The sequence below is a fragment of the Simochromis diagramma genome, unplaced genomic scaffold (genome assembly GCF_900408965.1).
Source record: "Simochromis diagramma unplaced genomic scaffold, fSimDia1.1 OVJJ01000302.1, whole genome shotgun sequence".
Lineage (NCBI taxonomy): Eukaryota > Metazoa > Chordata > Actinopteri > Cichliformes > Cichlidae > Simochromis > Simochromis diagramma.
The window spans coordinates 2,563,428-2,588,483 of record NW_024386792.1 but is presented as its reverse complement, the minus strand read 5'-3'; the positions used below and the strand labels follow the sequence as shown (position 1 = coordinate 2,588,483).

The 25,056-nt window shown below is 40.1% G+C and overlaps 1 protein-coding gene across 3 annotated transcripts in view; it reads left to right on the top strand.

Moving 5' to 3' along the window:
• tll1 (tolloid-like 1) overlaps positions 1 to 25,056 on the top strand; it is a 56,759-nt gene that overhangs the window by 17,625 nt on the left and 14,078 nt on the right. For 2 of the 3 annotated variants that reach the window (XM_040023786.1, XM_040023787.1), the window contains 15 exons: positions 2,466 to 2,588; positions 2,762 to 2,842; positions 4,895 to 5,068; positions 5,164 to 5,281; positions 7,986 to 8,164; positions 8,738 to 8,843; positions 10,003 to 10,127; positions 13,356 to 13,471; positions 13,722 to 13,824; positions 14,497 to 14,613; positions 14,856 to 15,001; positions 15,395 to 15,590; positions 15,690 to 15,815; positions 18,432 to 18,592; positions 18,706 to 18,886. In XM_040023786.1, coding sequence (XP_039879720.1) covers positions 2,466 to 2,588; positions 2,762 to 2,842; positions 4,895 to 5,068; positions 5,164 to 5,281; positions 7,986 to 8,164; positions 8,738 to 8,843; positions 10,003 to 10,127; positions 13,356 to 13,471; positions 13,722 to 13,824; positions 14,497 to 14,613; positions 14,856 to 15,001; positions 15,395 to 15,590; positions 15,690 to 15,815; positions 18,432 to 18,592; positions 18,706 to 18,886 — 2,052 coding nt within the window. Of the gene's footprint in view, positions 1 to 2,465; positions 2,589 to 2,761; positions 2,843 to 4,894; positions 5,069 to 5,163; positions 5,282 to 7,985; positions 8,165 to 8,737; positions 8,844 to 10,002; positions 10,128 to 13,355; positions 13,472 to 13,721; positions 13,825 to 14,496; positions 14,614 to 14,855; positions 15,002 to 15,394; positions 15,591 to 15,689; positions 15,816 to 18,431; positions 18,593 to 18,705; positions 18,887 to 19,643; positions 25,051 to 25,056 lie in introns of those variants that run through there. The other variant, XM_040023788.1, reaches the window with a different exon arrangement.

Here is a 25,056-nt window from a genome sequence, read left to right as displayed (position 1 = left end):
GAATGGGGTTTATTGCCAGATGTTGAGGTTTACAACATTAGGAAATTGCTGCGGTGCTTCAGTGCAAACAATAAGAATTAAAGTGCTATGTAGAAAGAAAGATATGTGCATGAGATATACATGAGATATATACATGAGAATAAGACTTATGAGTGCTACGTAGAAAGATATATACATGAGTGCAGGTGGTGATCGGTGCCAAAACATGAAATGATAAAGCGAAGTTTGAAACCAGAGCAAAGAGACTTCAAAGTAATTGCCACAGTGATTATACTGTAGAAACATGTACAGGTGTAAAGGAGGCTTTAAGCCTGACTGCCCTTCATTGTCTTTGTTACCTGTTCAAATTCAGGCTCTGGCTGCTTGGAGGGGATCAGCATGCACTCAACTTTAAGGCCATTCTTGATTCTTGACTAGTTTGTGTTAACGTGCTGTCTGTGCAGCTGCTTGTGGAAAGCTGATGTTGTATTTGCAAGAAAAAGACACCTTTCATATGATTTTCTTTCCATTTGCCCGGCATGCAACTGAAGAACCTTTGTAATGAAAGTGATTATGTAATTGTAACAGTAATCTGATTACTGAATTCAGTGCAGCAATGTGTTACATTAGTGTGTTACTGAAAAATGTAGTGTGACACGATTAGACACGATTAACACTGAAGATAGCTGTGTGTGTGTGTGTGTAGCAATACACAGCTGCTTTGATCTCTGAGTTTATATCAGATACAGATTTCTGTATATTAGAGCAGAGGTTCTGGCAATTGATTGTATAGCTGTGCAGGAAGTTAGACAGTTGATTGCCAGAAGGTTAAATTAAGTCATCACTTCAAAAGTAATAGATGTCACTGAGTAATTTCCTGGTATGTGTGACATCTACCTTAGCAGCTGCCCAGACTGTAACAAAAGGATATTTGTATTTCCCTAATCCGAGAAACCACGACCACTGAACTGGAGGTTGTAATAGGTCAAATACTTTGAACATGAATCAGACTTCAGAACAAATAAATCCCTGCTGTAACAACCTTGAAATGTTAGTTTACAATAGGACTACAGGTACATTTAAGTTCTTTCTGTTCCCATGTGTTAAATAAAAGTAGAACGAAACAAACATTTCCATTTCCACTCTCACAAACTGTTGTACATGTGGTGTTTGAAACACAATATTCCGTTTAACTTGTAATTAACTTTTATTTTTCATTATTCATTGTTTTTTAGGGGTTTTTTATGCAGCCATATATGATAAATGACACTACTTTGAGTAGTTTTTTAGATGGTTTTAGATGTGTCCATGATCCATCACAGCTGATTTAAAGGGCTAAATGACTCCTCAGCATTTCTTGAAGTTCTCCAGCGGCCTGGTAATGAACTAATCTTTTGATTCAGGTGTGTTAACCCAGGGTGCGATCTAAAACCTGCAGGACACCGGCACTCGAGGCCTGGAGTTGCCTACCCCTGATATATAACATGTACAAATTAAGGTTCAAGAATTTATTAACTACAATGCTTCTGGAAAAACACCTCATACATATGAACCATTATTAAAACTGCTATTCAGAAAAATGTGACCTCAGAGTCTGAAAGGTCAATACAAACTAGCCTTAAACCAACATTGTATCTCCTGGCCAGCAGGGGGCGACTCCTGTGGTTTCAAAAGAAGTCTAACTATATAAAAGTCTCTGAGAAAATTATCTCACTGCTCACCACATTTATTACCTGTAGAAACATTTTTTCTTGTGAGTTTATGGGCTCAGTTACAAGTTTAGCATCTTTTTTAAATACAAAATGAATTCATAAATCATGATCGTGATTGCAATAGTCTCACCTTGACCTGGTCGCGCAGGTGGCTGCTTGTACTTCATCTTGGTTCTCCTGGAGGTTCCTTACTGTTAAAAGGGAGTTCTTCCTCCCCACTGTCACTCAGTGCTGCTCATAAAGGATCATCTGATTGCTGGGTTCCTCTCACCAATATTGCCCTTACCTTCCAGTATAAACCACTTTAATGCAACTATGGTTATGGTTTGTTGCTATATAGATATGACTGAAGTAAACTGAATTACAGCAGTGTAGACTCTGGGAAGGAGCAAACCTGTGATTGGTAAGTTACTACTGTCTATGTGTGCAGTGTCCCTCAGCCTCTCACTTGCGACGTGGTCACCGTCTCTCAAGTTGAGGCATCAAAACTGAAGTTCACAAACTTCAGAAACATTGTTTTGTTCTTAGTTAGATTGCTGTGCTGTTAAATTAGCCGGTACAACATCACACTCTTTGGCTCCTGTTGGTCTCAAACTGAAAAACACATTTGTTACACTTCAGCACATTGTGATTCTGGTCATGGTTTGGCTTTGGGTCTTTGTGTTTGAACTTTACAAGCATGTACTAAGATGGTCAACAGAAATGCAAACATTTTCACTTTTTATACCAGTATTAGGATTTGATAATAACTGGAAAATGTTCTCTTACTTCCAGCTGTATTTTGGGGTGACATCGCATTAGATGAGGAAGACCTGCGCATGTTCCAGATTGACAGGACGATAGACCTGACACAACACACACACATGCACACACACTCTCGACAGGGGCACACGTCTGGTAAGTGGACTCACTCTAACTGTGACTGTCTTGTGTTTTCTTTGAAACTCTCTCATTACCCATCAGTTGCAGAGTAGAGTAGCTTGAAAAGGAAGGAAGTAAACAGGAAGTCACCTGAGGACAACAGGATCTGTCATTGTCTAATTTTTCTTTTCTTTTTTTTTGTTTGCCAGGTGGAATCGAGGAACATGAAACTCTGAAGAAGAGAGGGTCTTTATACCTTCTGCTAGAAAGAATACGTAGGTTTGGTTTTGGTAAGCAAACTAAAATTCATCACATGCTGTTTTTCAAACTTCATGAAACCTGCTGAGTCTGCATGGTGGAGCTTAGGGACTTTATTTAACTTACTTTGTTAGTCATTAATGTTTATGGAACTGAATGACCTAGACAGCCTACTGGTTTTCTTTTCAAGCAAAATTTCTTTTCCCCTTGCAACTGCAACCAAGAAAAAAACAATAAAGACACAGTAAAGCATTTAAGATACATAAATTAGGCTACAGTCCCAGTGAGATAAACGTTTTTTCTGTCAATTCAATAGGAATCGTGGTGATATGCTGTGTCATGTGAAAGAATTTTCACAGGACATTATACAGTCCTGCAAACAACTAAGCACACCCCATGATTCCTTAGCTAGGAGAACCACCGTTAGCAGCAATAATTTGGAGTAATCATTATCTGTATGACTTTATCAGTCCTTCGCATTGTTGGGGAGGAATTTTGGCCCACTCTTCATAACAACGTCTCTTTCACTTCTTTGAGGTTTGTGGGCATTTTGCTTATGCAAGCTCTCTTAAGGTCCCGCCATAGCATTTCAATCGGGTTGAGGTCTGGACTTTGACAGCATCATTACAACGCCTTGATTCTTTTCTTTTTCAGTCATTCTTTTGTAGATTTCATGTGGTGCATGAGATCATTATCCTATTGCATGACCTAATTTGGGTCGAGCTTTAGCTGTCAAACAGATGGCCTCACATTTGACTCTAGAATACTTTTGTATACTGGAGTTCGTGGTCTACTAAGTGACTGCAAGGTGTCCAGGCTGTGTGGCTGCAAAACAAGCCCAAATCATCACTGCTCCATCACAGTGGTGACAGCTGCTGTGAGGTGTTTTTTGGTGATATGCTGTATTTGGTTTTCTCCAAATGTAGTGCTCTGCATTATGGGTAACCATCTTCATTTTAATTTCATCTGTGCAAAAGACATTGTTCTATAAGTTTTGGGGTTTCTCCTGGACAGCCTTCTAAACAAGCCATACTTGTTCTCTTTCTAAGTGTAACTGTCATGAACTTTAACGTTTAACATGTTAGGGCCTGTAGAGTCTCAGATGTAGCTCTTGGGTTTTTTGCAGTCCAAGCGTTGTGGGGTCATCCAGGTTGTGGCACTTCGTTAATACACAGCTGAATGCTCCAGACTGCCAAAAGTTCTGGTTTTATGGAGGTGCTCACACTTGCTCATGATCAGTTACTTAAGTGCATTTAATTAGCAGCACCTGGCTGCTATTTCAACCCTTAATTCCAATAGAAGCACTAAGGCTGTACTACGTTTTTCACCCTCTGCTTCTGCAGTTTAGTTTTGCTTTGTGACACAGTGAAATATGTCATGTTTCACAGATTGCTGTGAAAGCTCTCTTTTTCACATGGCTGTAACTACACCATAAACTTTTATGAGGGCCCACTCATGAAAACCAAAGTCATACCACAAATCAGTGACAAGCTGATTTTTCTAGAAGAAGCACCAAATAATCACATCGTAGAAAGTAACAACCATGGTAGCTTGTTAGAAAAGTGCCTTTTCCTTCCAAGAATCCTCAGACAACTTGTTCATCTTTCTGGGATGATTTTAAATTGAAATTTCATCAAACCCTAAAAGCCTGTTTTGCTGTTTAGGCAAATGAAGTGCTTCACAATGCGGAAATAGAGACACCAGAAGCAGATCTAGAGACTGAATCCATTACAAGTTTACTTGTTTTCAGTCCTTCCAAGTGTTGATAGACCTGACAAAGCTGCAACACAACCTCTGGTCTACACACTGATATCTGGCACCACTGAAAGTTTGCTATACTTTTATTTTTAGAACTTGACTCAATGTAAATGTAAAAAGCTGCATTGCATTAGCATAACTACATTATGTCTGTTTGAGTTTTATTACTGTGGGCCTTTAAAACAAACTGTGAAAGGTCAAATATAACAAGAAGCATCATTATCCAATACTGTGGAAGCACATTTATGACCTCATATTTACAACATTTATTAGGTTTGAACACAACACTTAATTAACTGTGGCTTTTCCTCTCACCATTCTGTTAGATTATCTCCCCAAAAATGACAGCAAGGGAGCTGCCAGTCCAAAGAGCCAAAGTGGGAAAGCTGGGAAGAATGGAAAGTTTGTGAAAACTCGTATTCCTCGAGCAGCCACTTCCCGAGCTGAGAGGATATGGCCTGGAGGAGTCATTCCCTACGTCATAGGAGGAAACTTCACTGGTAAGCAAGTCCGCTGGACGGCTGCCCGATCAGCAGTAAAACACACACTCATGAGTGATTGTGTAAAAGGAGGATGTAAAATTTGTGTGTTTCAGGCAGTCAGAGGGCCATGTTCAAGCAGGCCATGCGCCACTGGGAGAAACAGACATGCGTGACTTTCATTGAGAAGACAGATGAAGAAAGCTATATAGTCTTCACCTACAGACCCTGCGGGTTGGTTTGGAAATGTGTGTCTGTTTGTGATTGTGTGTGTACCTAGAGTTCACAAGTGACCTTGTCACACAGAGAGACGATGTGGTCACTCAACAATAGCTCTACTTTCCTTCCTGTCCTGCTCCTGTTTCCCCATCCCACCAATCACGGCGCTTGGCTTAAGTGTTTGTATGTTCGTGCAGTTTTTTTGTTCATATTCTGCAGAAGTGCATTGTTCTGTCGAGTGGCAGCACGGTGGGTCAGAGTGTGTTTGTACAGTGGTGACACTTCAACTGACTGGATGGGAGGTTTTAGGGTGCCTGAGATCAGGGCATTTATCGCTCTGAGACAGTGTTGTGCACATGGTTGAAAGAGTAGGATATCCAGCTCCAACTGTGGCTTTACAGAGTTGGCGTAAAATGAAACAATTCTTATTTAACAAGTATTAATAATGTCAAAATGCAGAATCCTCACTCGTTCCAGCTTTTGCTTATATGACAAAGTGTTTTATAAATGCAAAATTGGAGCTTTTGACTTGGAGTAACAAAAATTTTAAATCTTGTTTTTGAAACAAGGATTTTCACAATGTATAGACTTTTTTATCCAATGTTCTGCTAGCACCACAAAAGTTTACATTAAGAGACTGTGTAGTTATTACAGTATGTGTGCATCGATTATTATTAGCAGTTATTGTGGTTAACAGAACAGACACATTCAAAACTTAATATTCAAGACCAAATATCCAGTACCTGGTAGTTTCACTGCATCCTTGTCAGTGTTATTATAGTTCCATTTTCTTTTATTTGATTTTCTTTTTTCTTTTATTCGTTTCTAACTGTTAAATGGGAGTTTTTCCTTCCCACTGTCACCAAGTATTATTAATAGGGAGTCGTCTGATTGTTGGGGTTTTCTCTCCATTAGTGCAGGGTCTTTACCAATATAAAGTACCTTGCAGTGACTGTTGTTGTGATTTGGTGCTGTATAAATACAATTTAATGTATTTTTTTTGTCTTTGTTCAGTTAGAGTTAAACATATTTACGTATTTGGGGCTTTTTTAGTTTTTATTGCAATCCGAAAGAAACCAGTGCCTTTGCATTAGCCTTGGGTTACCTGCCCAACCCAGTGAGGTAAATCAACACCCACGTTTAATATAGTTTATAGCAGCTTTTATTATTAAAATTGAACCAAGTTTTACAATCACAGCCTAGCTGGGTCACAGACACGACATCCCATAACTCTTGCTGCAATAGAAGCGCATAAAAATGTGACCAAATTTAAAAAGAAGATCATAACATTTTCTAAGACTTGCTTCTGACTGCTGAGTCATTTGAACTTTTAACACTTATTTGAGCAATTATTTTGATGCATTGAGAAATGTAACCTTACCTCAACATTCAAGCTGTAGATGTGTAGAGTCAAATTTGATTTAAAAAAAATAAAATAAAATTTGGAATTCAGTTCAGGATTCTTTTAGTGTCTCTTGTAATATTTTTTTGTAGTTTTAATTTGGTTTCTGTTTTGGTTTGAGTTAGTTATAATACCCTTGTTGACTGTGGCAAAGTCACATCTTGAAACACTTTTTTTATAGCTGGAGAATTAAATACAATCACATGCTTGCTTGCAGACTCTCGGTACCTTTGGAAATTTTCTTGCAAACATGTTAACAGACTGTGGTATCAAACCTCGTAGACTAAAATGTGCCCATGGCATCATGAATCAAAAGTACTGAAGCACATTTAAAGAAAAAGTTAACGGGAGACAATAAACGTCTCCAATTTTAGAGCAATTGTAATTTATATGTGAAGTTTTTGGACAGTGTTTTTGTGTAAAGAAGGAATTTAACTTGTGGTTTTCTTTTTCTGAAATCGTGAAAGACATCTTTATAATTTTCCAATAAAGTGCTTAAAAAGAAATTGCATTTTTGATATCTCCAGCCGTGCAGCCACAAGCATCAAAAATACTTCAAACCATAATATTTGTTGCCTGATGAAGCTCAAAAAGTTATACATGGATGAGTCCAAATGAGTTTGCTTTTAAATGTAAAAACCAGCAGGTGAGGAAAATATCTATTTGTTAACTGGTGATGTCACTTGCTCGTGTTCTGTGATTGGTTGGCTGCATTAGGCACTTTAAGCTGACGTCTAAGTACCCTGCAGGTTGGATGTGCAGTGTGGATGTTTGTAAATCAGACAAACAAGGAAACATAAAATAAAAATGCACACATAACCACAGTACATGTACATCTGTTGTGTGTTTGTATGAATTTACTGACGGTTCCACCCCCCCAACACAAAAAAGCAGAGAGTGAGACTGTATCTACTCCAGTGACTCCTGATCCTTACCGTGCAATCAGCTCACTGGATAACTTTAATCAGATTTGTTAGCCTGGCACGAATGTCTCTGCTACCCAGCAAAAGAGAAGGAAAGCGTGTGTGTGTGTGTCTATGTGCATGCGTGCGTTCTGAACAGCGATATGTGAATTCTCACAGCGTTGGGTTATGAAACCGCAGCATTATCAGAGTGTTTTATGTACCTAAATCCTGCCGCTTTTCCTCTTGTGGATGTAGTGGAGGCCAGGAAATCCTGAAAAGATGTGTGTGCGTTTGTGTGTGTGTGTGCGTTTATTGTTACTTGAACATAACACTGCAGATTCTTATTTCCACTGCCAACTGTGTAGTAAATTACCTATCTCTCTGCTATCAACTTCCTACTAATCCTCATTAGGTGTTGTTCCTATGTGGGTCGTCGTGGAAACGGGCCCCAGGCCATCTCCATAGGAAAGAACTGTGACAAGTTTGGCATTGTGGTGCATGAACTGGGCCACGTCATTGGCTTCTGGCACGAACACACGCGGCCCGACCGTGACGATCACGTGACCATCATCCGGGATAACATCCAACCAGGTGAGACCTATTATTAGACACCTGTGGTCTCTGCTGGGATCAATCAGGTTGTTTCTAGACACAGACAAACAGCAACGCTTCTAGACCGAGTGTGTGCGTTTCCAAATTCACACTCAGTCTAGAAGCTGAGTGAGTGTGAATGAGCCTTTTAATGACTGTGAAGTCACCTGGACCGCTCTCACCACAGTCTGTCACTTCTGCTCAAACACACCTCTCTGCACTACAGTGTAATCTGACAGGTGTGAAATCAAATCACACAGCAGTATCTCAGACCTGACCCATGGCTTTATTTAGAAGCAAATCAGAGCTTTCACCAGTTTTACTTTGCTGGACTTTAAGTATTTGAATAAAAGCCCCAAGATACCCTTTCTGTTCACATTTAGTCATTTTATTTTTTTTTTATAGATGTGTTGCGCAGGCTGTTTGCTTTTGCACTTATGAAAGCAAACTAAGTAGTTACAGTCTGACTGTTGATCAAACTAAAACCTCCTCATGCTGCTACATCTGCATGTGTGCAAATATTTGTGCGTATGTGTGTGTTTGTACGGCGTGCGTGGAATTTCTGGTTCCCAGGCCAGGAATATAACTTCCTCAAGATGGAGCCAGGGGAGGTGAACTCTCTTGGGGAGCCATATGATTTTGATAGCATCATGCACTACGCCAGGAACACCTTCTCACGGTAAGCAGTGGTTTGAATTTCAAAGATTATGATATGCCAAGATTGATTTTGTTATTAACAAGTCTGGGCTTTTTCTGTGTTGTGCTGTTGTTGTTTTGTTTGGTTTTATTATGTTAGCTCCAGTCCGTCTTTCTGTGCGCAAACATCAGCTATGCATAAATTAAACACCTGACTCACATAGTAACACAACAAGAAACACTGTGAACCAGCATTGGTATAATTGCCAATTAACAATTTTTAGGTGTCCTACCCACATGTCAAAAGCTTCTTTCTCACATGATCGCTACATAACCTCAGGAGAATCAGGTTGGGACCCTGTCCAAAGTTGATCTTTTTCACATGCAGTACACAGCAGGAAGTAGTTCCCACTACCATAAATGCTCCATTTGATTCAGGAGATGCTGCTGCTGGAGGCAGCAGGACACAGAGCTCTAGCTTTAAAACAACCTGATTGCACAATTCTTACATCTGTTCAGCTGGGCATCATACATTGCTTACACTAGGTAGCTGGCAGGCTAAAGCTCGTTTAATGTCCAGTCTGATTGCTGCGCAAGTTTATAATGTCAAATGAAGCTCAGAGGGGCGTCTAGAAAACGCATGAGTGAAAATGGCAAACTTTATTGTAACGCAAACTATTTTCACCTGTCATTACCATGTCATGTATTTCATACTGTTTGTTTTTGCTTTGCAACTTTTATGATTTTATGATTTACTTTGCATTTGAAGCATATTTGTGCCCTACTGAGCTGTGCTTGTGTTGACTTTGACAACTATAGCACATTTACTTCATCTGAAATCAGATGTGTTTACATGATGCAGTGAGGCTGATGGAAGCCTTTCAGAATTAAGAAATCTTTTCCAATTTTTTTATACATCTGCACCATTTAAAATGGTGAAAAAAGTTTGGATTTGGCAGCAGAAAGTGTCATGGGTTTACTTTACATTTTTTCCGACTGAGGATGCTTTTTAATCTGCGCCATACCCGCTTATATAAGCCCTCCCATTCCCCAGTCAGTTCCAATGCACCTGTTAGAGAAAACACAAAACTGCAATGGTTGGGTGAAAATTGTTTGCTTGTCCATACTGTTAGATTGTTGTTTAATTTTACTGATGTGTTGCAACGACATATTACATGTTGTCTCTTTTCTCTTCGCTGAAGCGGGATGTTCCTCGACACCATCCTTCCATCCAGAGATGAAAATGGGGTCCGGCCTGCAATTGGTCAGCGGACCAGGCTCAGTAAAGGAGACATTGCACAGGCAAGAAAGCTGTATAGATGTCCAGGTACAGATGCTTTTACTTTCAGTCTGCAGTGTGTCTGTGCATGTTTGTGTGCGTCAGTGAATGTGAGTGCTGTCGTCATAGCGCGTACACAAAAAAATTACTTCTGTTTATCTGCTTACGTCTTTGGCGTAAGACCGGCCCGGCCCTCCATTCTCCAGGGTCTGGACATGAAATTGAGTAATATGTTTTGTTTTTTCATGTGATGCTTCCCTCCATTTTTTCAGCGTCTTTTTCTCACACACACACATTTCAAGTGCACGCCCGTGCTTGTCTGGCGTTCCTCTGGTCCCCGGTGAGTCGTTCTAATGTGATCTGGATCTGTTCTCACAATGAAGTGCAGCGATGTCACAAAGGTTTATAATTGCAAATGATGCCATTACTTTTGACCACATATGAAAACACACAGACAAACACAGTTCCATCCCCAAGTCTATGAGGCATCATCAGTTCAGCCAGCTAACGTCAAAATCGTCACCCGGGCCTGGATGTGAGGTCTGACGAGTATGCATGCCAAACTTTTGGCATGGTGTTGGTCATTTTGATTACGTGTACTGTTCTCACAAATTGACAGCAGCACAATCAATGTGTATCTCTAAAGCAAAAGAGTCAGCATTACAGACAGAAGAGCTGCTCTGGTTTCATTGTAGAAACACAGTAAAATTTACTGATCCTTTAATGATCCTATTTCTGCACTCGCACCTGGATATCTATTAAACTGTTAAGTGCAGTGTGTTATTGTGCGATTTGCAACAGCACACCAGAGTCCAGCCATATATGCAGGCAAACTTCAGCTATAGGAGGTATGTGATGAAGGTACTGTGGAGTAGTTGGCTGAATAACTGAACACTGAACACAATAAGCTCTGTGCTTCATGATCTACGGAGTGTGGGACACAATAAATAACATATTTAAATAAAACCACAGTTTTATTTTATTAATGTATGTATTCTGTTACTATATTACTGCTGACATATGCAGTACTGTGGAAAAGTTGTGATTTGCTCTTCATTTCTTTGCATTTTGCTTCCAAGGAGCCAGTTTAAGGAGAAATTAGAAATATTTTTTTATTTAAAAAATAATTTCAAATTATTTTTAATTTCTTTCAAAGATTTCTTTTATTGGACATTAGCTGCTTTTTAACAACTCATTTTTAGTCCAGTCTGTGTACCTGACCATTTTCAGAGGAATTGTGTTGGTTAATTCACTTAAAACTGATCTATTAATCATTTAAGCATAAAAATGTGCCTTAGCAAATGTCCTATGTCTTTATTTCAATCTATGAAGAAATGCCAATGATAACACAGTTTGAGTTCAGATTGTGTTTTAAGGCATAAAATAGTATTTTTGCACTAATAACGTGCTAATTAAAAACACAAGCTGAAAACTTGCTCTGCAGTGTGTCCCTAAATAATTTGAGGAAACTAAATAAGTAGAGGACAGAAAAAGAAAATGAAAAAAAGTATCTGAAACTCATGGATTCACTAAATAGTAATATAAACAATCCAGCAAAGAGCTGACACAGGACCTGCAGCTGGACCTTTAGTTGATCCATCTACCCAGTCTCACCAGAAATGCTCTCAGTTGAAGGATGGCTGTCAGGAAGCCATTCTTAAGGAAGGAAAATGGAGAAAAAAGGCTGATGTTTGCCAAATTACACAAGAACTGGAATGAAAGTCAGTGGTAACAGGTCTTATGGATTGATGAATTCAAAAGTGTTTCATCCACAAGTCTATGACGTGTCAGACGATTCAGCCAACTAATGTGAAATTTGTCACTCGGGCCTACTTAAGACGTGTGAGATCTGACATGTGTGTATGCCAGCAGTTTACACAGAACCACAATGGATGGCGGTGGTCATTTGATGTAAGCGTGTTCTCACAAATTTAAAGGACCGGTGCACACACTACACAAGATTCAGAGCCATACCTACATGTAAATGTAGTCTCATTTACTGTTACACCTGAACACACACATATATTACAGTTTAAAAGACATCAAACTAACTTAATATAACTCTAAAGATCAACATAGGAGGCAAAGTTGATCTGAAAGCAAAATCCACAACAGAACACTTTCAGTCATGGATCGGCCTCCCCAGAGCCGGGAGCTCAACATTACTGAAGCAGTATCATTCTGACAGAGAACAGAACAAAAGGCAGCCAACATCCAAAGCTTTGAATGTCCTGCAAGAATGCTGGAGAACTATTCCTGAAGACTACCTAAAGAAATTACTAGAAAGCTGCCTAAGAGGGTTCAGGCTGTGTTGAAGAAAAAACTGGTCACACCAAATACTGACATTTAACCTCATTATAACAGTACACACCAAGCACCTATTTCCTATTTTCCTAGCAAAATATCAAGAAATGATGAGCGGCTTAGTACCATATGCATACATACCATTAATAATTTTGATTGTCTATAGTGAGCGAGTCTGTGTTAGTGGGTCTCAGCTGCAAACAGATACAACTTCAGCCTTATAAGGTCATATTTGAGTGATACCATATTCACTGACAGATGAACAGAGCCCCAGGGCATTGTGGGGGGAAAACAGCATGCATCATGGGATTGGAGGGGCACATTTGGCTAACCTCCTTTTGAAAGAGAGTGACAGCACTGAACTCAAGATGACGGATAAAGAGAGAAAAGCAGCGGGTTTGTTTTTTCCATTCAGCCCTGTTGTTCTTTTCCTATGTGATGAATTAAAAGTTTGCCACTTCTATTCACTTACAGTCAGTGACTTTACTACTGAGGAATGTTTAATTCTGCTAAATGGTGAAAGGGCTTCATGACTGAGGTTGGACCTCACATGAACACGGATGCACACAGGGACAAAAAAATGTAGCCTCCTACATGCAAAACTGAAAGAAGCCAAAAGCAACACGGAACGCGAGTTTGTTTCTACGTCAGAAATAATGTCTAACAGTTTCCATATGGATGCATCAGATAATATACACATAAATGGCTCACAAACAGAGCATGTCTGATGCTATTGTTTTGAATAAATAGCCTGAAATATATTTACTTAAAATGGCAGTTAAAACATTTTGTGCAGGTTGAGAGTAATAATAAATATGAGAGCCATGTGTTCTTATGTACCGATTGTAAACCATCAGTACAAAGCTGAAAGGACTGCACACGATGGCAGGGTTTGCCACAAAAATGTAACTCCATTTGTGTGTGTGTGTGTGTGTGTGTGTGTGTGTGTGTGTGTGTGTGTGTGTATTGCAGCATGTGGGGAGACGCTCCAAGAGTCAACAGGCAACTTCTCATCTCCTGGTTACCCCAATGGATACCCTTCATACACACACTGTGTCTGGAGAATATCTGTCACACCCGGAGAAAAGGTGCGCACATACACACATGCATGCGCACACACTCAGTAGCACCCTACAGTGTAGTGAATGTGCATGCAAAGCCAATAAAAAATAAGCAACCTCTGCCAGAGTGACTGGATATTGATTAAGTCTTAACACTGCAGGTAGGCCACTCTTCCTGTCCTCTCACTCTCCTTATCTTCAGTGAACAGATCTGTACTAAACTTACTAAACACGTTTTTGCTGTTGTTGTTGTTTTTCCATATTTTTGCTCTGCCAGATTGTTCTGAACTTCACCACCATGGATCTGTACAAAAGCAGTCTGTGCTGGTATGACTACATTGAAGTTCGAGATGGCTACTGGAGGAAAGCTCCGCTGCTTGGTAAGAGGCAGGAAGCAGGCTGACTGCCTTAAAATTAATTACTCTATTACTCACTGACTAAGTTAATGAGTAACTTCACTCCTATTTTTAGCTTGTGGCAGCTCACTTTTCCTCCACTCCACTTGGCTTTTAAAACTCCGAGATTAAGAAGCAGGAGCAATTTTCTAAAATAGATAACAGGCTTTTTTAACTCCTCTTGACTCATTTAATTGCTCTTAAGGCTGTGTTAGGATTGACAACTGCGCTAATTGTATACATCAACACAATCTGCACTAACACACATAATGGTGTTATGTGAAATCCATGCGAGGAAATACAGGTGAAAGTTGATGAGATAACAAGATGCTTCACAGCTGTTTAAACTCCTCTGAGGCAAAAGTATTGCAGCAGCAATATAGTTTTCTCTTCTTGTCTTCATGCTTCCACAGTATGCTGTTGTATTACAACTCACATACGTGCAGACACACTATAGTGCACTCTACTTACACAGTGTGAATGCCTGTACATTCTAAGTGGCAGATGACTTTATTTTTTTCTGCCAGCTGCAGCGATAGCACTGAAATGAACGAGGAGGCTGTAACAGTGTCATGTTGTCAGCTGTGAGTTGCATTGCCCCAGCAGTCACTGAATGACACGACTTAAAGGGTTTGCTTTTGTGTGTGTGTTTCACAGGCAGGTTTTGCGGAGATAAAGTTCCCGACGTCTTGATTTCAACTGATAGCAGGATGTGGATTGAGTTCCGCAGCAGCAGCAACTGGGTAGGAAAAGGCTTCGCTGCCATTTACGAAGGTAAACGCCTTCATTCAAACAAACTAACAAATAAAAGCATTCGTACACTCGAATCCAGAGACCTTAAATAATTACTGTGAATAATAATTCCAGCCTGTGAATTTGATGACCTTGTGTGCTCTGTGAGTTATCTCGGGGCTTTCATTATTCATAGTGTACACAGACTGTGTTTCAGGTGTCTTTAGTCAGTGCAGCTGATGCACACCCAACCTTTCTCTCTCCTCTCGTCTTCCCCGGTGCAGCGATCTGTGGAGGGGAAATCACCAAGGACTCGGGGCAGATTCAGTCTCCCAATTATCCTGATGACTACAGACCCTCCAAAGAGTGTGTGTGGAGGATCGCTGTATCTGAGGGATACAACGTTGGGCTCAGCTTCCAGGCCTTCGAGGTGACTCACTCCTTTTGTGTGTGTGTGCCTTTCTGTGCATGCATTTATGTGTATCCCGTGCTTGTGCTTAGGAATGTCTGGGTCAAATTTCACGCTTGTAGAGCTGCTAAGAAGTTAATAAATGTAGTGGTGCATGCATGTGTGTGTCTGTGTGAGTGTGCAGGGACACACAGCAGGCGGCGGAGGATTAGTTTTGTAGTTTGAATGCTGTTGAAATGTCAGGTTGCTAAATGACTCAATCTGACTCCACATGGGTAAGGTCAAAGGTCGTGTTTTCAGTTTAGCTTAGATTAAGAGGGAAAAATGAGCTACGATGCAGGGAGACGATTAAGCATGAGCCGTTTCGATGTTTCGCGTATCTCACTGTTTTGGTTGTGCATACCTCTGGTGCAGATCGAGAGGCACGACAGCTGCGCTTACGATTACCTGGAAGTTCGGGATGGCCCGCTCGAAACAAGCCCTCTGATTGGGCGATTCTGTGGCTACGACAAACCCGAGGACGTGCGCTCTACCTCACACACGCTGTGGATGAAGTTTGTCTCAGATGGGACTGTAAACAAGGCCGGCTTTGCTGCTAACTTTTTCAAAGGTGTGTGTGTGACTATGAGAAAAAGAGAAGCTGTGCGTCAGTTGATTGTGTTTTCACAAAGCATTTGTTATGCACTCTGACATGTATGTGTGTTTTCAGAGGATGATGAGTGTGCCAAGCCAGACAATGGTGGATGTGAACAGAGGTGTGTAAACACTCTCGGCAGCTTCAAGTGTGCCTGTGACCCAGGTTATGAACTAGCCCCTGACAAGAAGAGCTGTGAAGGTAACAGTTAGTATGTGTGCCTGGCACGCTGCATTCCTGCTTCTATGTGCATTCCTCTGTATTGTGTTTCTGTAGGATGTGAATGTTACTTGGCAAAATAAACTAAAAAACATCCGAATGGTCGCCGTCAACAGGAAAAAAACATCTTTCTGACTCATGGCCACATGCTTTGCCCTGTAATCCCTCAAGATTACTCTGTAATGAGCCACATATTGAAACAAATAACCAAACCACTTCTGAGAGTGAAGGAAATTAAAGCTATTCTAGTGAAATTAGCTGAAATTGATGCCTTTCAGTATTTCTTCAGAGAAGTAGCCACATTTTTGTACACATCTGGTGGTCAAAAGACAGTCAGGAGAGTCTTAGATGAGGCAGGTGTTTTGTGAGTATCCTATAAAGTCACACATGTTGTTACACAACATGTGTTGCCCCTCTGGTGTGACAGGTGCCCGGGAGGGGTGCGATCCTAGATCCTATAGCTGTGTATGTTAACCTTTTACACATGCACAGATAAAGATGCCCGCTAATTAGTGCTAACATATAAATTAAATTAAAATACTACTAGATTACACTCAGTGAAAGAAACTGGACTTCTTGGTCAGGCTGTTAGCACAGTGATTCACACAACAAGGAATATTATTTATCTGATAATTCCCTCGAGAGTATTCCGACAGCTTCCAACACCACAAACACAGCTAAGAGGCATTTCAGAGTTTTAAATTAAAAACAGTGAAGCCTCAAACAGACCCCGCCCCTAATAACACGAAAAGCAGTGAGTTAAAATAAAGCACAGTTTTGAAGAAAAATAGCTTTAGAGACTGAAGCTGTTATTTGTATCAGGGCGTAAACCTGGATATTTCTGTGGTAAAGGTTTTGGGGGACCGACCAGAATTTGTGGAACTGCAGGTGTTTGTAGTGCAGTGACTCTCCGGGGCAGAGACATGCAGCTGACGTTTACGCCTCTTTAGCTTAGGTTTTGGACTACGGGTGCTTGAAAGTAGCTGTCATAAAAGAGAGACAATAATAAAACATTTTTATATTTAAGGTACCTAGATTACTCATTGCTTATTTATACAGTGATTAGCATGCATGGAAACGATCCCCCTTAAAAATTGCTACTCGATTGTCATAGAGAAGCAAAGTGAATTTGATCAGTTTTTTCTCTAGTCTGTGTTAACCAGCAAAGATGAAAAGGTAATGAAACATCCTTTTAATTTTTGGAGCATTTCAAAAAATGTGGAAGGTTAAACTGTTCGAGTAAAATCAAATGGTAACATATCTGTCTGACACCTGATGTATGCTCACCTTGGGCTAGCTAGCTATAGCATTCTTAATATAAGATTTTTGATAATAGCATAACAGCGTTGCTGTTGCCTTATAATTAGTTACATCAATGCCATATTTCCTCTAATAGTAACTGACCTTTTTTTTTTAAAAAAAAAAGGTTAACCTGTCATTTAAAAAAAATCCTGCTGTTGAAGGAAGTGAAATCATGTCATGTTGTAGTAGTTGTAACAGTGACCAAAACATCATTTCACTTCTGCTTGGCGCTGGAGATTCCTGGTGCTTCATAATAAAACATATACAGTTGTGCTTAGAAGTTTACTTACATTCATCATGGGCATAAATACCACGACAAATGGATCTAAGAATGAACTTTAATGGCTTTTAATGATTTCTTTCTGTTCTCTTTTTCTTTTCCTTTTAAAAATATAGGGTGTATACGTTTGAAGTTATTTTGGAGTTTCTTCAGTCCACACTGGGTCAAAAGCAAACATACGGGATCAAATATATAATTGGTTAAATATCTCTTTGCAAGCTGCACCTTGACAAAACACTTTTAGTAGCCATCAACAAGCTTCTGGCATGATTCTGGTTCGATAGATGATCACTGTTTTTGGCAAAATTGATAGATTTCCTTTAAATTGGTTGGTTGGTTTGGGAAAGCTGCTCCAGAAGCCTAATATTAGCCTGCTTTCTTCATTCCAAAACCTGTGGAATGATCCCAGGTGTGTTTGGGGTCATTTTCCTGTTGGAACACCCAGTTGTACTCAAGTTTCAATTGTCTACATCCTGATTGTAGGTAACATTGAAGAGTCTGGAGGTAGTCCTGCTTCTTCATTATTTCATCCGCTTTTTTGCAATATCCCAGTACCACTGGCAGCAAAAGAGTCCCAGACAATGATGGTTCCTCTACCGTGCTTCACAGTTAGTACAAAGGTCTTAGATTTGAAAGTCCCTCAAACATACATCTATTCACATTGTGAATAGACAAATATCTCAGCCTTTGTCTGGTCTGACTATAAAACTGTTCTCCACAAGGCATTTAGTTTGGGCAGCTGCAAACTTCAGTTGATCATGATGAGTGGATGCAAACTTTTGACTACAACTGTAAATGTAGTGATTCAACTCTTTTCAGATACTCTCTGCTGTCTTTTTTTCAAGCAGCATTTCAAACTAAATTCAATGAGAAGGTGCATCCCAAAGTTTTTATAATAATGAAAAAAACTTATTTTACACAGAATCAGTTTCCTCTGTTCATTTCAACTGTCAAATGAAGGCAAAAAAAGCTGAATTTGTGTCTTTTCTTAACTGATTACACCTGTGTGTTTCCAGCGGCATGTGGTGGTCTTCTATCAAAGTTAAATGGGACCATTAGCACACCTGGCTGGCCTAAAGAGTACCCACCCAACAAAAACTGCGTGTGGCAGGTGGTGGCGCCCACTCAGTATCGCATCTCCATGCAGTTTGAAGCGTTCGAGCTTGAAGGCAACGAGGTGAGTGCGTCCATGTATTTGTATGCAACATTTCAGTGAGAGAGAAAGGAAGCAGGTAAAAATAGCAGCCACCTCGTGACTGTTTGTTACAAGAGCCTTGCCTGTTTGTTTAGGTGTGTAAATACGACTACGTAGAAGTGCGGAGCGGCCTCTCATCCGACTCTAAGCTGCATGGTAAATACTGTGGTACCGAGGTCCCGGAGGTCATCACCTCTCAGTACAACAACATGAGGATTGAGTTCAAGTCGGACAACACCGTTTCTAAGAAAGGCTTTAAAGCTCACTTCTTCTCAGGTAAAACACACGTGTGACTCAGCGTGTGTGAGACTGTGTGTGTCAGGCCTGTTTTTTACTGGAATGTCAGGAGTCTTTAAATAAGATGGACACAGGAGAAGTGGATTATGGTGCAGGGGCGGTTTCTGGTATTTCATGCTCGGCACCACTGGAATTCAGTCACACTGCCAGAAACTCATGCCGAACACTGATCCTCCCCTTCTGCAAACATTTTAACCTTTGAAGCTGGCAGCCATTTCAGTGTTTAGACTAACGAGACATATCAGTCTAAAGGTGAGATGCACACAGGAGAAATAAGAGAGATTAGTCAGAATTAGCCATGTGTTGTGTTAAAGTTTTCCATTCATGTTGCACTCACCAAAAAATCTGGATTGCTTAGATTGTTTAGATTAGGTAAGTAAAACACTCGCTTGGAAAAAAGCAGAAAGACACTGCTACTGATATCTAAGCCATCACTGACTGTGCCGCAGAGATTTAGGTAACCGTGTAATGTCCAGAGCAGAAGAAGTGGCTTTAGGAGGCATTAGCACTCTTATAAACACTCTTGTTTGAGCATCTACATGCCTCATTTTGTGTCCCCATCTCCCTCTGCTGTGAATTCATTTGAGGTTGTTTGCATGGTTTAGTATTAGGTGAAATGTTCATGTGTATGCAGAGCTGTTTGCATATTTGTCTGTTTTGGGTTTTTTTTCATGCTGCCTCCACCTGCTCTCTGGCTTCCTCCACTCACCCTGCTCTCTGCCCTCTCTCCCCTCAGACAGACTGGCACAGTGTCAGGAGCGTATGTTTGTGTTTGAGTCGTGCCAGGACGTAACGCGCGTCAGTTCAACTCGTGGTCATGTCGGCACCAGGCTGGCAATCTCATCAAAGGTCAGAGGTAACATGACCTCACAATCGGGATTGATCTCTGATTGGCTCTGGTCAATTAAGGGAATGGATAGATCCTACTTTATTGATGTGGATCCTTTCTTTATCCATTCTGCTCCAGAAGGAAACGTTCTGTGTCCCAGTATTGTACAAATTATTGATAAAATCTATGATTCGGTGGACTAAAATTGTGATAATATGGAGTTATGAGATGTTATTCTACAACTTTCTGTCATCCAAATTAAAGCTCCCAACTAGGCCTTAAATGAAAACCCTTAAAAAATTAGTAAGTAAAGTAAATAATGGAATTACCCATAATGAATGTGTAGTTATTGTTTTATGTCACACAGTGTTTGCATGATAGCTAATATGGAAAAAGTAATGAAGAAAGTGGTGAGTTTGATCAATTTACAGGTTCTAAAATATTCAGCAAATAAATGTACTATATGGTTACTTACTGTTTACTGAATGAAAAGTAATATACACTACCTGTCCAAAAACAAGTCATCGCCTGGTTAACTAAGCAAACTAAGACTTACACTAGATAATGACTGCAGTGATTACTATGTTTTGGATGGTAACAGGTTATTTAACCATAACTGATGCTGTGAGGAGCTTAACCAACCATGTTAGAAGACATATCCTGCGGTTGTGAAAAACATGTTATTGTTTTTCAGAAGGATTGAAAGGGTTATTGGTTTGCATCAGGCAAATAAAACAAATGGAGATTGCTGAACCAAGTAGCATTAGGTTTACACATTATTAAAGACCTTGAAGTATAATGGAGAACCATCATCTTCACCAAAGAAGTGTGGCTCCAGTTTGCTGAAGACCATAATGACTGGACTCTGGAACAATGAAAGTAGGACAGTGATGCGAGTCAGAGGAGAGGCAAATGAAGCAATACTCCCTACTGCCAGCCTCTGGCTACAGTCCTATGATCTGGGTTTGGTTCAGTTGGTCAGGTCTTGATTCAGCAGCGTAATGTGGCCCTGCAAAAAAAGGAGGTTAGTTGAGTACCTGAATACACTGAGTGGTCAGCTTTTTCCATCAGTGGATTTTTACTTCCTTGTTGGTGGTTCCAAAATGACAATGCCAGGATTCATCAGGCTCTAAGAGTAAAAGAGCAGTTTGGGAAGCATGACACATCACTCTTTGGCTTGGTAATCACAGAGTGCAGACCTTAATCCCATTAAGAATGTTTGGGATGCGCTGAAAAAGACTCTCCCATCATCAATACAGGAGAAAAAAAAATCCAAGTCTAGATGGAAATGAATGTGGTCACAGTGCAAACTGAAACAACACCCCTCAAATCTGTGCCATCAAAGCTGGCCAAAAGAAATATAGCATGCATGATGTGAAAAAAGCTTTTTATTATCCAAAATGTTTAAGTATTGTCACCATCATGTATTTTCATAAATCCAGGCCATGATTATCGTATGCAAATATATGTAAGTTGATTTTTTTTTAAACTGCAATCTCAAAGACAGTCTTAAACAGTATGAAATTGGGACACAGCCCGGTTTTCCACTAAAAATACAACAAATGTTCCCCGCTTGCTGTTTCAGGGAGAAATTTGTTGGATGTTATGATACAGATTTCTCTTTTTTACTCAAACAATTTACTGCAAACTTGAAGAGAAAATCAGGACAGTTTAAACTTCAGAGGAAGAAAAGCTGTTAACTGCATTCAACTAACCTGCAGCACACCTTTAACACACAGCTAAACAGTTCAGTGGGGCAGGCTTGCAAAAGGAAATTACTCAGATACGAATAATGTGCGTACTTGTGTGTTAAAAGCTGCTGTGTGGCTCAGTTACTGTCAGAAGCTTTTAGGGATAGCTTTTGGTTGGTGAACAGCCAGCAGCTTTAGGGAGGTCCCTTCAGCCTCCCACATACTACTAATCCGTGTGTGTGTGTGCGTGTGTGTTTGCCCGTGCGTGTGTGTGGACATTTTGTGCTTGACCTGAAGAGAACTACAATGAACACTGTGTAGCGTCGACCGCAAAGCTTCTTAGCCTGTGATAGGGTGAGACTGAGCCCACAATAGCACTGTAATACCACAGCAGACACAGACAAACACACACGGAGAAAGAGAGAGGGAGAGAGAGAGGATTTAGTGGTTTCATTAAAAGCAGATCTAGTTTGATTCACAAGCTCCAAAGTTGAAGTGAGACTCGGTGTCTGTGTCTAATCTCACATCTCTTTATAGGAATCTGTTTCTCTCTCAGTCACAAACACACTGTGCTCCCACACTCTCCCCATACATCCTCTGTCTTCCTGTGCGGTCTGCAATCCATCCTCACCTCCTCTGCCTCTTTCTGTCTCCGCGCTTAACGTGGCAACCCCGAGCAGAGCGAACCTTCCGTTGCTTCTTCCGCCTCCACCCGGGATTCAGCCTCACCAAAGTCTTTGTTCTCACCCAGCCCATCCTGTGGTGAATCCAAGTGGTTAGAGGACACCACAAATTGAGTATGAGGGAGAGAAAATGATTGGGAAGTGAGTTTGTTTTTGGACTTTAAAACGTTTCCACCTTTAACCTGCAACCGGATCAATTTGATCAAACTCTGTGCCAAGCCAAACATTTTACTATAACACAAACAATCTGTGTCTGTTTACCTAAAAACTCCTCTTACATGATCGGGAGTGGTGCAAACAACATTGGTACACAAGTACATCTTAAGCCCTGAAGGTTCTCATCTATATCAGACATTATGATGTCATCATGTTGCCAGTTACCAAGACGATAAAATAATCCATTTGCAGCTTTTATGCATCTATAACACCGAAAGGTACTGTACCATTGACATTTCACAACAATAACTAATTTCTAATTTATAGCAACAAATTGATTGATGCTTGATATATTCATCAACATCATCATGTTACCTAGCAACCGCATAACAATGGACTAAAAGATAAACAGACCAAACAATACTGTAGCATGCGCATTTACTTGGTGTTCAAATCTTATTTTAAAATTCTATTCAGATTCTTCAGATTCCCAAAACATTCGCAAGACACCACATGTTCACTCTGAATTTTGAGGTAATGTGTATTGAATGATAAAACAAACTTTTTAATTTATATTAACCTTGTGAATATTTTTTCATATTTTGCATATTTAATGGAGTCTTTTACTCAGTACAACCAATATGTAGCTCCAATAATAATCTAACATAATTATGTAGTATATGATGGGACTGTAAAGTACCATGGTGGGGTATAAACATAAATACAGAGGCTTAAAGGTTCCAAAAGTGACTAAGAAGTTTTTATTGGATTCTGACCAATTCCCTATACAGTTGATGAATGATGAAATCTTTTATGTATCAGCACATAGCAAAAATGAATGACGAATTGAAAAAAATCATACAGTTTATGACATGCAGTTGGGCAAATAATTATTTGATCACCCGCTGGATTTGCAAGTTTGCTCACTTCCAAAGAAATGAACTCTCTCTCACTTTTACTATAGTTTCAGTTTAATGCAGCAAGAGATATATCAGCTGAAAATGCAGAAAAAACACATTACAACACACTACATAAAAGAGACTTGCTAGACCACTGAATGACATTCATTTGCTTCTTCTTTAGCCACTCCTTTGTTGCCTTGGTGATATTTTTTGGGTTGTTGTCATGACACATCCACGACCCATCTTCAGTGTTCTGGCTGAGGGAAGGAGGTTCATTCATTGTTCCCTTAAGGCAGTGAAATCCTGCTGTACCCTTAGCAGAAAAACAAAACCATAATGTTTCCACCTCCATGCTTGACTGTGGGGATGGTGTTCTTTGGGTCATACTCAGCATTTCTCCTCTTTCCGACTTGGCAGATGAAGTTGACACCAAAGAGTATGATTTTGATTTCATTTGACGACAACACTTTCCCCCCAAGCCTTTTCTGAATCATTAGATGTTCACGGGCAAACTTAAGACAGACCTCTACATATGCCTTCTTGAGTAGGGAGACCCCATTGGTGCTGCACGGTATAGTGTGTTAATAGTGGTGTTCTTGGTGACTTTGGTCCCAACTGTCTTCAGGTCATTACCAAATCTACCACCTTTTTCATGATCATCCTAACCATGTGATTCAAGATCTTGCCTTGAGCACCAGACCAAGTGCAATTGATGGTCATTTTATGTTTCTTCCATTTCCTGATATTCACACTAGTAGTTGTCAACTTCTCACCAAGCGTCTTGCGGATGGTGTTGTTGCTCACTATGCCTTGTGCAGGTCTACAATCTTGTAATTTGTGTGCCACATGGACACACAGCCAATTTGTGGGAGCCAGAATTCAGACTGTTTTGATTCAAATACTTATTTTACTCAATGACATGCAAATCAATTTATACATTTTATGTAATGTGTTTTTTTTCTGGATTTTTGGTTGATATTCTGTCTCTCTACACTAAAATACGAATAACATAAACAGAGACTGTTCATTAGAGTGTATGCATGTTGAAAGTTATGGACATGATGTTATTACTTCCATCTGATAGCTGTATAAATCACTGCAGATGGTTTGAAGTTTCTTCCATCATTAGAGAAAGCCAAGTGCATCCCAAAGCTTACTCCCGTGGTTCTACCCTACCCATTAATTAAGAGACCCTTCAGCAGCCACGCGTGCTTTCAGTCTGTGTTACACTCATAACAAAGAGAGGTTACAGGGGCTCGACTGCAACTGGGCCCCAGACTAAAACAAGTACACAAACAAGATACACAAGCAGGGTATGTTAACAAGAAACAGATGAAACTAATCAGGGACAAGTTAATGGATCACAAAGTAGGGACAACTAAGGACGCAAAACAACGCATTGGGACACACAAGGGAAGTAATACTTTCAAAATAAACACAAAGAATAATCAAAATTCAGTAAACCTAAATAAGACAGCTGCTGTGACCTGAACGTAGACGATTGCAACACAACAACAGACTTACACAAACTAACAAACTTCAGAAAGTTTTTTTTGTTTTCTTTCGTTAGATATTCTTCTCCGTGGCAATCAATGCAAACTTTTGCCTTTTTGAGTAACTTCTCCTTTATTGATCTCCAGCTGTTACTGTAGTAAAAAAAAAAAAAAAAGTAAGCTGCAGAGAGCGTTCAAAGCCGGGATGGCTCACTTGATCATCCTGCTGGGCTTTAACTCTCAGCCTTGCAATAAAATGTTTAACTTGTCTTCATTTTCTCCTTTTCAACTGCACCCGCACCTCATTACTGCCCTCTTTTGTTTCTCTCCCTTCCCACCATCTCATCTCTCTGATGTTTCCACATCACTGACGTGTTGCATGTGTATCCCTCATA